The sequence below is a fragment of the Engraulis encrasicolus genome, chromosome 16, assembly GCF_034702125.1.
Source record: "Engraulis encrasicolus isolate BLACKSEA-1 chromosome 16, IST_EnEncr_1.0, whole genome shotgun sequence".
NCBI lineage: Eukaryota > Metazoa > Chordata > Actinopteri > Clupeiformes > Engraulidae > Engraulis > Engraulis encrasicolus.
Window position 1 is genome coordinate 24,449,719 of NC_085872.1, and position 13,305 is coordinate 24,463,023.

The window sequence follows — 13,305 nt, forward strand, 5'->3', positions numbered from 1 at the left end:
GGATGCTCTCTATGGAGCTCCGGTAGAAGGCCACCAGTAGACTTTGGGGTAGATGGTTAGCCCGTAAGACTCTAAGGAAGTACAGTCTCTGTTGTGCCTTCTTGATGGTGGCAGTGGTGTTGGTGTTCCAAGTAAGGTCGTCCCTCAGATGCACGCCCAGGAAGCGGAAATCAGAGACCCTCTCCACACAGGCCCCATCGATGACCAGCGGTTGAATGTTAGCCTTTGTCCTCCTGTAGTCCACTATCAACTCCTTTGTTTTTGAGATGTTTAGGAACAGGTTGTTCTCCTTGCACCAGACCGATAGACGCTGCACCTCTTCCCTGTATGCAGTTTCGTCTCCCTTGGAGATGAGACCTACGATGGTGGTGTCATCAGCAAACTTGATGATACTATTGCTGGAGTGAGAGGGGGTGCAGTCGTAAGTGTATAGTGTGTACAGGAGTGGGCTTAGCACACAACCTTGGGGGGAGCCTGTGCTGGTGTTTATGACTGAGGACAGGTGGGAGCCAGCTCTTACCCTCTGGGAGCGGCCTGTCAGAAAGTCCAGTATCCACCGACAGATGGAGTGTGACAGCCCCAGGTCCAATAACTTGGTCACCAGTCTGTTGGGGAGGATAGTGTTGAATGCCGAGCTAAAATCCACAAAGAGCAGCCTGGCATAGCTCCCCTGCTGCTCTAGATGGGACAGAGCAGCATGAAGGGCTGTTATGATGGCGTTGCCTGTGGACCTGCCGGCCTGGTAGGCAAACTGATGGGGGTCAAACCCAGGTGGGAGACAGGAGGTGATGTGAGCCCGAACCAGTTTTTCAAAACACTTCATAATGATGGGAGTGAGTGCCACTGGTCGGTAGTCATTCAGTCCACTGATGGTGTTCTTTTTGGGGAGCGGGATGATGGTGGAGGACTTCAGGCAGGGGGGGACAGCAGCCTGGCTCAGGGACTGGTTGAAGATGGTAGTGAAGACCCCAGCTAGCTGGGCCGCACAGTCTCTCAGGACCCGTCCAGAGACACCATCCGGGCCAGCTGCTTTCCGTGGATCCACTGCCCTTAGCACCCGCCTCACCTGCTGTTCCTCCAGCACGAGAGAGTGACTGCTGTATCCTGGTGGGTAATGGATGGCAGTGTCAGGTGGCTGTACCTCAAAGCGGGCAAAAAAGATGTTAAGTTCCTCTGCCAATGAGGTGTCCACGGAATCTGTTGACTTGGTACTGGGTCTGTGGTTCGTGATGTGCTGAATGCCCTGCCACACCTGCCTGGAGTTGTGGCTTTGGAAAGAGTCCTCTATTTTCTGCCTGTAAGCCGCCTTGGCTTGTCTGATTCCCCTCTTGAGGCTAGACCTGGCCGCGCTGTACATCCCCTCATCACCACTCCTGAAGGCAGAGTTCCTTTCCTGAAGGAGGTTTTGTACCTCTCTGGTCATCCATGGCTTGGTGTTTGGATAAACCCTGATCTGCTTCTCCACGGTGACACTGTCTGTGCAGAATTTGATATATTCCAGGACAGCTGTGGTATGCAGTTCCAGGTCTGGGTGTTCAAAGACTTCCCAATTTGTTGACTCAAAACACTCCTGCAGCTGTTCAGAGGCAGTATCGGGCCAGGTTATGACTGTTCTGGTGGTTATGGGAGTGCTTCTCCTGAGGGGGGTGTATGCTGGTAACACAAGCAGCGACAGGTGGTCTGACTGGCCCAGGTGTGGTAGTGGTTTCACTCTGAAGCCTGACTTGACATTTGAATATACCTTATCCAATATGTTGTTCCCCCTTGTGGCGCATTTAACATGTTGATGGAATTTAGGCAGTGCTGTCTTTAAATTAACATGGTTAAAGTCCCCTGCTACAATGTGGACAGCCTCTGGATGAAGGCTCTGTTGGTCGTTAACTGCGTCATATAATAGTCCCAGGGCGGAGCTGGCTTTAGCATCAGGGGGAATATATACAGCAGTGATGATGATGACGGAGAACTCACGAGGTAAATAAAAGGGTCTACACTTCACAGTCACATATTCCAGGTCTGGGGAGCAGTATCTGCTTACAGGCACAGAGTTTGTACACCAGTTGTTATTTGTATACACGCATAAGCCCCCTCCCTTGTTTTTACCGGAGTCTCTTGTCCTGTCCTGCCGATGCGCTGTGAAGCCCTCTATCTCGATAGCTGCGTCTGGGGTAGACGACTGAAGCCAGGTTTCGGTGAAGAGTAGAATGCAGCTTTTCTCCACGGTGTTGTTATTGACAAGTAGCAATCTCAGTTCATCCATCTTGTTTCCGAGTGATCTTACATTTGCGAGAAAAACGCTTGGGAGCGGAGGTTTATTAGCCCCTCTCCGTAACCTCGCTACCACACCAGCCCTGCAGCCTCTTTTCTGTCTCCTCTCCCGGCGCTGCCTGCGCCGTCTCCCAGCAGCGATAATCCATGGAGACCCAGGGGTTCTAGCGAAGTCTTCGGTGATATTGTGAGACTGTAGAAAAGCGGTTGTAATTGCCCTCTCGCTTTGTAAACCGATTTTTATGAGCTGGTGCCTACTAAATGTAATTCCCGACATTTAAAACAGCAATAAATTAAACAAAAAAACATATATTAAGCAAAAAACAAAGCACCGAAAAGACGCACTAAGGCCCGGGATCCACTATGGCGTTACGTTAACGCAGCTCGACGTATTGGATACCCCAGTGTCGACGCACTGCTACTACAGCTCGTGTGGCCCGGGAGTTATATACAGGAAGTATATCAATCTACATTTCTAGCCGTTTTTATCCATATAGCAAACCAACTGCCCCTAAATTACAGTTCAAAATGCTCTTACCGAACTCGGCACATGTGTTTTTTTCACACACAGCTTCACCTCGTGTTGTTATGCTTATGGTCGAAATCGAACATAATCATTTGAACCCAGGCATCATAAGCACATGCAACATACATGCTTGTAGTCTATATTTTGTACATCCAAAAGTTCGACAGATGTAAAAAATCTGCTTTTACCGAGGGAAATGCACCTTCGTGATGACCACAGGTATCATGGGACATCTTCATGTTCTCAACAGTCATTGGGTAACGCAGTCCGTCAGCCGTTGCTAATTTACATAACTTTCAGGAGAGCTCAACTTTTTGACGTGCCACCGGACCCACGCTCGCCGTGCCGGAATCCCAACATGCATTGCGAGTCCGGTAACGACGATATGCCGCATTTCATTGAAAATGAATTGAATGCGTTGGTACGGCTTGCGTAAAACTGACAAATGGATTTGCACCGTAAGCCGCTGCGCGTCTGCGCGCCGCTGACGCTCGACTACCGCCGGTTGGTGTGTAAGGACACATATGTTTCAATGTATTTTCACCGACGCCGGTAAAAAACGCGGCCGTTCCGCGACGCTTTACCGCCTTGGTGTGTAAGACCCCTAAGAGCGTCAGCGGCGCGTGAGCCGGCTCTGCTCCGCGCTGCATTTGGAAAATAGAACTCGAGCGTATTTTTCACGCCGGCGACCTGCGGTGTCTCATTCAAATGAATGGCAGAGTAGCATGCTATCTTTGGCTGTGGGTACGCCGCGCACGCCGCCGCTGTCAGTGTGAAAGGCAGAGAAAAACACGCCGGCCGAAACTAAGCAGAAAGACCGCGTTCGTCCTGCGACCGTTCCGTTCCACCTTGGTATGTTTTGGCCCTTACTCTACCATTACAGTTGCTTATTCCTTATTACATTTTAATGGTACACCCCCCCCGCCCCGGTGTACTGTATAGGAGCCAGGATCACCACAGGGTTGAGTCACAATCACTCTGCGTGTGTGTGTTTTTGTGTGTGTGCGTGTGTTGAGAGAGAGAGATACCCCTGCAGTGAGAACTCATGTCAGTTGAGTGACAGTGATGTCCGTGCAACCTCCTGTGCTGCTGGTGTCCGCTGCTGCTCCCATTTCTACTGCCTGTCCATGATAGGCCATAATTGATCGGCCAATGTAGGTACTGTACATCGTTGCGTGCAAGCTGCAGCACAGAGAAAGCTCATGGTAGGAACACACAGCAGGCTATGTGACAGAAGACTAAGTATGCATGTGTCCATAAAGTGATTTAGTGGATTTGCCATGATTGAAAACGAGTAACTTTACACCATGAGAAAGTGTGTGTGTGTGTGTGTGTGTGTGTGTGTGTGTGTGTGTGTGTGTGTGTGTGTGTGTGTCTGTGTGTCTGTGTGTGTGTCCTTCAAACACTCCAATTTCATCTTCACCATTTTCTCTAAGCTATCCTCACTCTCAGCCACCCCCTCCTCCTGCCCTCCTCCTCAAAGGTCCAGGGGTCACTGGCTGCCCCCAAACAACCCCCACCCCATCTCCTTTTTTTCTTTGGCAGTCTTTTATTTGGATACTCTCCACTCTGCTCTGGCCTCCCAATCCATTCCCACTCTATTCAGTCCAGTTCCCCTCCTCCCCCCCCTCCATCTCTCTTTTCTCTTTCCCTCACAAACCCCTCCCCTTTCGCTCCCTGACTGGTCTTTTGTGGGTTTGTGTTGCGAGCTCAGGCAAACCAAGTGCTGTCCATTACACCCCGATCCATATGCTGAGTTAGAGCTCTCTTCCGTGACCACAAATGCAGAATAGTATTTGTGTGTGTGTGTGTGTGCGCGCGCGCGTGTGTGTGTGCGCGCGCGGGCATGTGCGTGACTGTGTGTGTGAGTGATGCAGTGATTTTCCACAAAGAGACAAGAAACGGGTTTGTTGTTGCACACAGTGCCCTCAGTATACAAAATAAGCAGCTTATGGCGTGTGGCACATAGATACACATGTCTGCAGGATTTGACAGAGTCCAAATATTTTTGACATCATGTCTGTCTCTCCTCACTGTCGGCGACAGGAGATGGAGGGATGGAGGAACCCGTGGAGGACTCGTGGAGAACAATACTGTCATTTTTAACATCACTGGGGATGATGTCGACCCAAATACACTGAATTCAATGAGCGGGAAAGAGAGCAAGAGTCTGTGTGTGTGTGTGTGTGTGTGTGTGTGTGTGTGTGTGTGTGTGTGTGTGTGTGTGTGTGTGTGTGTGTGTGTGTGTGTGTGTGTGTGTGAGACAGAGAGAGAGGCTCCCAGGGCAAACACACAGAGGACTTATGTAAGCTCGCATCCACACAACACAACAGAGCCATCAGCCACTTCTCAGTGCGTTAATGAGAATGAGACCGGCATCCAAATGTTCTCTCATCCATGGGCTGACGCCAGTCTTGTTCAAAAGAGAGAGCTGTTCTAAACACAGACAAATACAGTGTTTCTGTGTGAAAAAAAATATTCAAGCTGACATCAACACTCGCTTGTCCTGAGATTTGGATAATGTTTCGTGCAGACACCATCTGTGTGATGATGCTTTGTGAAAGCTATTTGGTCTTTGGAGACAGGTAATCATACTAAATGACATCCTCAATGAGGAAATAAGCACTAATCTTAAACACCTGAATTGATTTGCATTTTTGTTAAAATAATATATATATTGTTGGAAAGTGTCCCCCATAAACTGAAGGAAAATAATGCCAAAATATTGAGTTATTTGGATGATTTAATGCAGAATGTCAAAGTAGCTGAGTCTCTACCATGCACCACCATGTAAACACACTGACAAAAGACTGACAACCAAATCCCATGTAGGTTACCAGTGCTGGCCGGAAATTACATCCTGAAAAAATGAGCAAAGTCTCTGCTTCTCACTCTCTCTGTGGGTGCGTTCCAATATGCAACCTTGTGTCCTCCACTTGTGCTTGTGGCCTCGTACCAGGAAGTAATGTCATGATGACATCACTGACAACATAATTATATTTCAATATCTCGCAAAAGCTTAATTGTAAAGTCATTTTCTCATTTTTAAACAGGATGATAAATGAAGAATAGTCCCCCAAAATTGTTTTGGCTTGGCTGACAGTGGGGAAACTGTATTGTTTTCTCCACAGAGGAGGGTCCGGGAGGCGGGGCGAGTCCACAAGCACAAGTGGAGGACGCAAGGTTGCATATTGGAATGCACTCACTCTCTCTGCTGCAGAGTGGTATTGAAGTGCTGCCGCTGCAGCGTGGAAGAGGCGCGTCAAAGGTCAAACTACATCTGGCCTCGTGGCTGAGTCACATGACTCCGCTCCACATGCCCCGGGTCAGGAACTAAAAACATGCCACTGAGAGGCTGGCTGGAAGGGACACCCCCAGGTGCCGACTCTTCATATGTGTGCAGACCACGAGTACTCCTTTCAAGTAACAGGATACACATCATGTGTGTTTTTTTAAGTTTGAATGAAAAACATTCAAAACAAATGTTTGTCGATATAACGTTACGTTGAGAAATATTATCATATTGAAGCACAATCACTTATCTCTTTCAGAAAAAATGAGAAGACAGTTATTTCAGTTTCACAAAATATAATTATTTTATTGGCAAAGTTCATGATTTTGTATAAACACCTTACAATGTTGTTTTCACCTCAATATTAATTCAACATGGAAATGTCACATGTCACCACCAGTGACATTCTTGAGCATGTGTGTTTATTTAGTGCAACACTTCAAATAAGACTTAGCTTGTCAAATTCACCCCACATTCACTCCCTGCAACATGATTTAAGACACAAGAAACTCTTTTGAAAGGAACACTTGAAGAGTCCAGCAATTGTTATAGAAAAAGGCTCAGTGGCCATACTGTCTGTGTCATGGCTTCATAATTGTCCAATGTTGAAATGCACATGAATGACTGAAGGGCTGATAATTAAAGTTGTCCTTCACTGACAGCAACTGAATGGGAGGAGAGGACAGGAGAAGAGAGGAGAGGAGGAAAAAAGCCTAGTCTAATATTGGCAGAGAAACAACGTTAATCTGATGTGAGCCTCTCTATGCCCCGTGGGGGATTATAGAGGGAAAGGATAAAACACTGAGGCACATGTCTATGCCAACAGATATTTCATCGGCTGCCAGTGTCATATTCTTTTTGTCTGTCTCCTGCCTTCATGTCTTGTCGTTTGAATGCTCCTCATTCGTAATGTTTAATACTTTTTTGCAGATTTTCAGAGTGGAGGTTATAGGCAAAGAAATGTAGGCCTAACGCATCATCAAATTGAGCTTCAGCGCTACATATCTTAGACTGAAACAAAAAAATCCAAAACACTATTGCAGACATTATCTATGAATCTAACAGCACTCCCAAACACCCACCCCCACCCCAAAAAAGGCAAACGGAATAAGCTACATAATATCAGTGCTTTACATCCTGTCCTATGTGTGACCATCGGACCTACGGAGCAAATTAAAATATGTGCACTGGCTTGCTTCTAGGGCACTGTGGTTGTTGATGCGTGGGTGAGCAGTGGTGAGGGTGGCCTGCCGTGCGTCGGCTGTTTACTTGAAGGAGGCTCGGACCTTCCTGCCCTTCAGGGGCTGCGGAGGTCTGTAGTTGTCTTGCATGCAGCAAGCGGATTCTCCCTCGCCAGAGAACATCAGGCTGCGGAACTTTGCCATCTGTGGAAAGAGGGTGAACGAACGTGACATAACAGATATTAGATACAGTCATTTGGGAAAAATAAATAAATAAATGAAAAATAACAGAGAAGGGAGCCAAGGTTATTTTGTCTGCATTTCGAGGCTTTGGCCCTGGCAGCATTGGCATGTGTGGGTGTTTTGTTGAACAAAGGCTCACACTTTCTGTGCCCTATACTTACAGATGTTCTCTGCTACTTATAGCCATTTTATGGAGATTGGTTTAAAAAAAAAAAAAAAAAAAAAGAACCGTGAAAGAATAATGAAACTCTGTTCCACCATGCAATCACGCGTCCTCTGGCTGTACAGACGAGCAGCATCAGAACGAAGATAAAGTGATTTAGGAAAGCATGAGCAGTCATAAACAGGAAGGGGAGAAATAAAATAGGTGAAAAAGCTACGGCATTTGCCTTGATCTGTCTTTCTGTCAGAAGAAAACTGTCACGTACGCATGAGAACCTAAAACCACAGTGAGTATGTGGTAGGCAGAAGAGACTTTCAGTTCCTTGCCACCTCACAGTATGCCCTCTGATCTAGTCTTCACACCACAACACAGTCACAACAAAACCTGTTATGTTATTTGCCATGATTTGACCTTAATTTACACTGACCTTGAAACACATTTTCTACATACGCCTGTTTTTGCAACAACAGTTTTCAACTGTAAAAGTTTAAACACTGAAAACAACATCACACTCTATGAATTCTACAAATGGTGTATGTGTGTGTGTGTGTGTGGGGGGGGGGGGGGGGGTAGACTAAGGCTGAGTAGGCCTATAGCAGGTGATATGGGCTCCCTGTCCCAACGTTGGCAAAATGCAGTTTTGAGATAAAGTAATCTCACTGAGCAGAGTAGGGCTCGCAGTTGACCCTCCCTTTGATGGCTTGACTGAGTACCTCAGGGTGGACTTAATGTGTAGCGAATTAACAGTTGGTTAATATTAACTTCACCGTAATTGTGCCAGTCCATTTGAAATACCAGCAGACTCTTGTTTGCATTCCTAACACATAGTACTGTAGACACAGTGGTGCATGTAATGGGTCACACAAACACACAGGTGCATTCCTTCACACACACACACACACACACACGCACACACACACACACACACACACACACACACACACACACACACACACACACACACACACACACACACACACACACACACACACACACACACACAGACAATTTGACATCTGTACTTAGGTACATTACAGCCTCTAAATATGAATTCACAGGCCATGCTGACACAAATCCAGATATGTAAAAGCTATAAACCACAATGTGTTCTTTAATACATCCTTCTGAACCAACCACGGCTCACTCCCTTCTCTAGATAGCCTACTACACTATGCTTCAATAGGCTATATTGTAGCCATATCACCAATATACAAGAAGCTTTCAAGTGGCCACTTAAGGTGCAACTCTGCTCCTGGCACTGTAAATCCACCTTTGGTGTTGTAGTGTAGGACTGAATGAAAGAGATTGCCTGATGAAGGTCTAGTACCGAAACGTCGTTTATTAAAGAAAGAACAGCGAAATGGTCAGTGAGCGGGAGTTTCTTTAAACTATTGCTATTGCTATTCTTTAAACTATTGAGTGACCCATGGTGCCATCTCCGACGCACCTGCCAGCTGAGGTGTGCGAAAAAAGCCGAAGTTTAACGTAGTGTAGGACCGTACCTGAGCAGGGCTGACACTGATTGGCTGCTTGAGGACAATCCAGGTGACGCTCTCCAGGAGTGGGGGGGTGGTCAAAGAGCCATCGTACGTCCAGTAATCCAGTGAGGCAGGCAGCAGGATTTTGGGGTCGAACCCTGCGAACGGTGCCTGGTTTCCCTGGAGACATCAGAGGTACAAAGCATCAGATCTCTGAATCATCGTCTGTAGAACACCAGTAACATAAATACAGCATGGTGTGCAGCAGCTCATTAGAATAGGCCACCTTATATTTGATGGAATCCAGTCCATCCAGAACCTTCTGCAGGCTGGGATTGGCAGCACCAATCTGCGGGAAAAGAAAGAGAGAATGCACATGGTCAGATATGCACACACACACACACACACACACGCATGCACGCACACACACATACACACTGAGATTCACAACAAGATGCATGACTATATTATTCAAGTAAAGGCACCATTTTGTTGCTTTGAATTCCGAAATCAAATCTGATTGCATTAACACAGCTCCAATTGCCACGATGCTTCCCTCAAATCAAAATAATCAAAACACTTATGAATATTTTATTCCTAAAATGCCTTTTTCAGTGTCTTGGTAAAAAAACTTCTTTGTGTATATCTGTATGAAGCACATGTGTTTAACTGCACCTTCAGGAAGACTCCAACCACAGCCAGGCCATCGGGTTCTCCGGCCGCATCTCCAAAGCTAGGATATTTGGTGTTCCAGTGCACCAGGTGAAGCTGTGAATTAGGGATGCAATCGATTAATCGACTTTAATCGATCAATGTGTTAATCGATTAAAAAACATTAATGGCAATTAATCGACAATTCAACTGACAAGAGACCCAGGTGAAATGGGCATGTGAAGAGTGTGTGTGAAGAGGGGTGTGAATAGTGGGAATATTTAAATCACATTTGGATCAAAGAATTGAAATAAAATTAATTTAAATGTGGTATTTTATCTCAATTTTTAATTAAAATGTTTAGATTTACTAGTTTCATTTTCGAGAAACATTGAGATTTCGGAGGAAAAACTCTGCTTATCAATCGCAAGTCGTTCGATAAGGCTATCAACTAATGATTAATGAATGAATCGATAATTTGCATCCCTACTGTGAATAAAGGTTGGAGAAAAGGCAGATTTCAAGGAGTTGTTACAGTAAGTCACAAACAATATCATGCCACATTCAAATTGCAGTCTTTAAACAAGCAGTGCAAGACATCGTCCAGAGTAGTTATAACAAATATTATCATCATCGTGGTTTTGGGGCATGACTGAGAATGTGTACTGTAGGTTGCCGTTTCCAAAGGTCGAATGTTTTCATTAATAGGTCTTGTGGATAAAGTTGAAGTGGCCTGAGTGCTTTGATGAAAAGAGTGAGTGTTTGTTAAAGGTGTTGATAAGTGCTGTGGGTGCTGAGCTGAGTGCCATGCTCTACCAGAGACGGTCTATTGGGAAAGAAAATCTTTGGCTCTATATACCTCGCAGGGGAATTTGCAGCCGGCCACAGTGTGCTCAGAGCCTCGGTCATCACTGGCGCCCCAGTGGAAGTGAAACTGCTTCAGTCTGTACGTCCCAGTGATGGGCCCTCCAGTCAGGGCTGGAGATGAGAGAGAAAGAGATGAAAGGCAGGGAGGAAGAGAAAAAGAGGGGATAAAGAGAAAAGGAAGGAAAGAGAAAATTTGATGAGAGAGATTAGATGAAAGTGATGCAACAATATCTTCAGAATGTTTTCATGACCATGATTTAACCTTCCTTCCTGCTCTGATTTTTACCTCACCAGTCCTTCTACAAAGGGAGGCCTATATATATATACACGTTTCCTCAATTAAACAGGTCAGCAAAATGTATCTAAACTAACTTTATATAAATAATAGCTTATTCCCAAATTACCTTGTTAACTAACTGACACGAATTCAGTTGGGGTAAAGTTCAGATAAACCACGGTTCAGCTTAGCATTATTGACATGACTGCTGCAAGTGCACAAAGAAGCAGAAACTGGTACCACGGAAAATGGTACCAGTTTGACACACCCTATGCCATAGCACACACTATTTTCCGAAATGTATCGGTTTGAGTGTGCGTGTTGCCTGGATCTTGTTGGATTTGTTTCCAACTAAACTAGTGAGAAATTATCTACAAGCACATCTTAATTTTGCTCAATATACAGTTCTTGCTTGATACTATGTGGATGAACTGAGGAAGTTTCTCTCACTCTCTCAATCTCTCTCACTCTCATTCTCTCCCCATCACCACCACCATCCCGACGCCCTCTCTGATATAAAAGAATATATTATCACCATGGGACAAAGAACTACTGGACAAAGGAAAGAGCAGCCTGGAGATCCATGGTAAAATCAATGGAATGCCGACCGATTCTAAAGCAAGGCTCTGGTTTTTAGCCAGAAACAACGACTTGCTTCCTCTTATTAAAATGTGTTTTCACAGTTCCCAAATTCCTAATGACAACTATCGAAATCTATTTTTAAATCATACCATTTCCATGAAAAATACAACCGTTGGGAGGAAACATCCTGACATCAATCAATAAATCAAAAGCTTCATTTACAGGATAATTATACATCCAGGCACTAAGCTGAATTGCTATGGACCAGTTATCCAACAGACCTCATTGATCATATGCTGCTCCACAGATAAATGTCCTTGTGCATGTGTCTGATACAACGAAAGTACACAGTGTTCCTGCTCACACATGAGAACCCCAATATTTTCCCGCCATCACAGCAGCCCAAACATAGTAGCAAAAGACAGTCAAAACATTGTAGGCTATACGATGCACTGAAAACATCACACTTAAAAAGTGAACTAAATGGAAAAAACTACTTCCAATATTATGCCAAAAATTACTGGGGTTCTTCTCTTGAAATCTCAATGTGCAGTCAGTGCCCTGCATCACTTACTTGACTTGTCAGCATCATCCGCAAAGTTCACATTGAAGGAATGGCCATTGTTCAGGATGTCTAAGGAGGTGGAAGGGTCGTACTTCAGTTTAAGGGGCTTCAGAGCGGGGTCATAAGGTGCCTGGCCAGGGATGACATCAATGGGTGACTGCCTGGGTCCATCAGCAATGGGGAAGCCTTCTACCCATGTATCCGGTCCTGAATTTGTTGAAAAGGGGGAAAGGGGGCATAAACCAAAGAATAATGTGCAGCACAGTCAATCATTGAAGTAGCTTATGTCCTTTACATGCCAAATATGAGCAGTGTTTAATGTCAGGCCTCATAATAAAAATATATACATGCCCAAATAAAAATATTAAAGTGGTCAGTTTGACTTTTTTATGATCTCCAGGTAAGTGAAACTCACCATCAGAAGGTCCATAACCCCATCCGTGAGACATGGTTAATAAGTCCTGAAGGGTGTGATATGTATAATCTTCAAAGCTCAGATCTGGGCACTGGGTACGTCTGTCTGGCACCCAGTGTGACCAAGTGGCAGGGTTTTATAGACCTGCTGCTGAAACAAGTCTCCTATCTCAGAGCGGTGGGTTTGGCCACATGATCTTTGCGTAGTGCAGGCTTCAACAGGAGGGGTAGAGCGTAATGAAAACGTAACGCTGTAATGTGTACTTTTTATCTGCGTAACATTCACTGGATGCGTATGGCTTCATTGATTCGGTGTAATCGGTAAAATACAATACATGAGACTGCTGGTGGCTCCTCATGGTGTGCATTCAGTGGCTGCATTCCAAGCAACATCTCTCCTCCAGAATTTCGATGTCCTTCAGTAATTACACTGCATGTTGCGTTGCGTTTCCTCCCATTCACATTTTTAGACTACATTTTATAGCCGTCTCAAAATATGAAGCCTTTCGTTTGCCTCCAAAACATGCGCCGTTCGCTGACCGTCTGCAGTGTGTCCTGCTGTTATGCGGAAACTGAAAAAAACGACGTCTCATACTCGCTGCCATCATCGAACACAGGCGCTCCAAGAACACAGGGTGGTACTACGAATTATATGCTATTACATGCTCGTGATGCGCACCGCATTTGGCTTATTTCCCACTTTCTATTTCCCCCCAAACATGTTTTAAAGGGCACAGTCCATTCTGACCAAAAATCAGAGCATCAGTATGCCCAGATCGTGCAAATATCAATTCACATTTA

General features: G+C 45.4%; 1 protein-coding gene across 1 annotated transcript; it reads right to left on the reverse strand.

The window, feature by feature from the left end:
* Positions 1-6,935: 6,935 nt before the first annotated feature.
* Positions 6,936-13,033, reverse strand: cahz (carbonic anhydrase). The gene is made up of 7 exons (XM_063219054.1): positions 12,506-13,033; positions 12,100-12,297; positions 10,659-10,777; positions 9,824-9,916; positions 9,435-9,497; positions 9,173-9,328; positions 6,936-7,468 (listed from the first exon to the last, which is right to left on the reverse strand). Exons 1-7 carry the CDS (start codon positions 12,537-12,539, stop codon positions 7,349-7,351), a joined length of 783 nt encoding a protein of 260 aa, XP_063075124.1. The 5' UTR covers positions 12,540-13,033; the 3' UTR covers positions 6,936-7,348.
* Positions 13,034-13,305: the final 272 nt, after the last annotated feature.

Bases quoted from the DNA above. Each gene is read 5' to 3' on its own strand.
- cahz (XM_063219054.1), bottom strand. From the start codon at position 12,539: ATGTCTCACGGATGGGGTTATGGACCTTCTGATG. The intron at 12,298-12,505 runs GTGAGTTTCACT...CAACAAATTCAG, and splicing joins GGGTTATGGACCTTCTGATG to GACCGGATACATGGGTAGAA. The intron at 10,778-12,099 runs GTAAGTGATGCA...TCTCATCTCCAG, and splicing joins GGATGATGCTGACAAGTCAA to CCCTGACTGGAGGGCCCATC.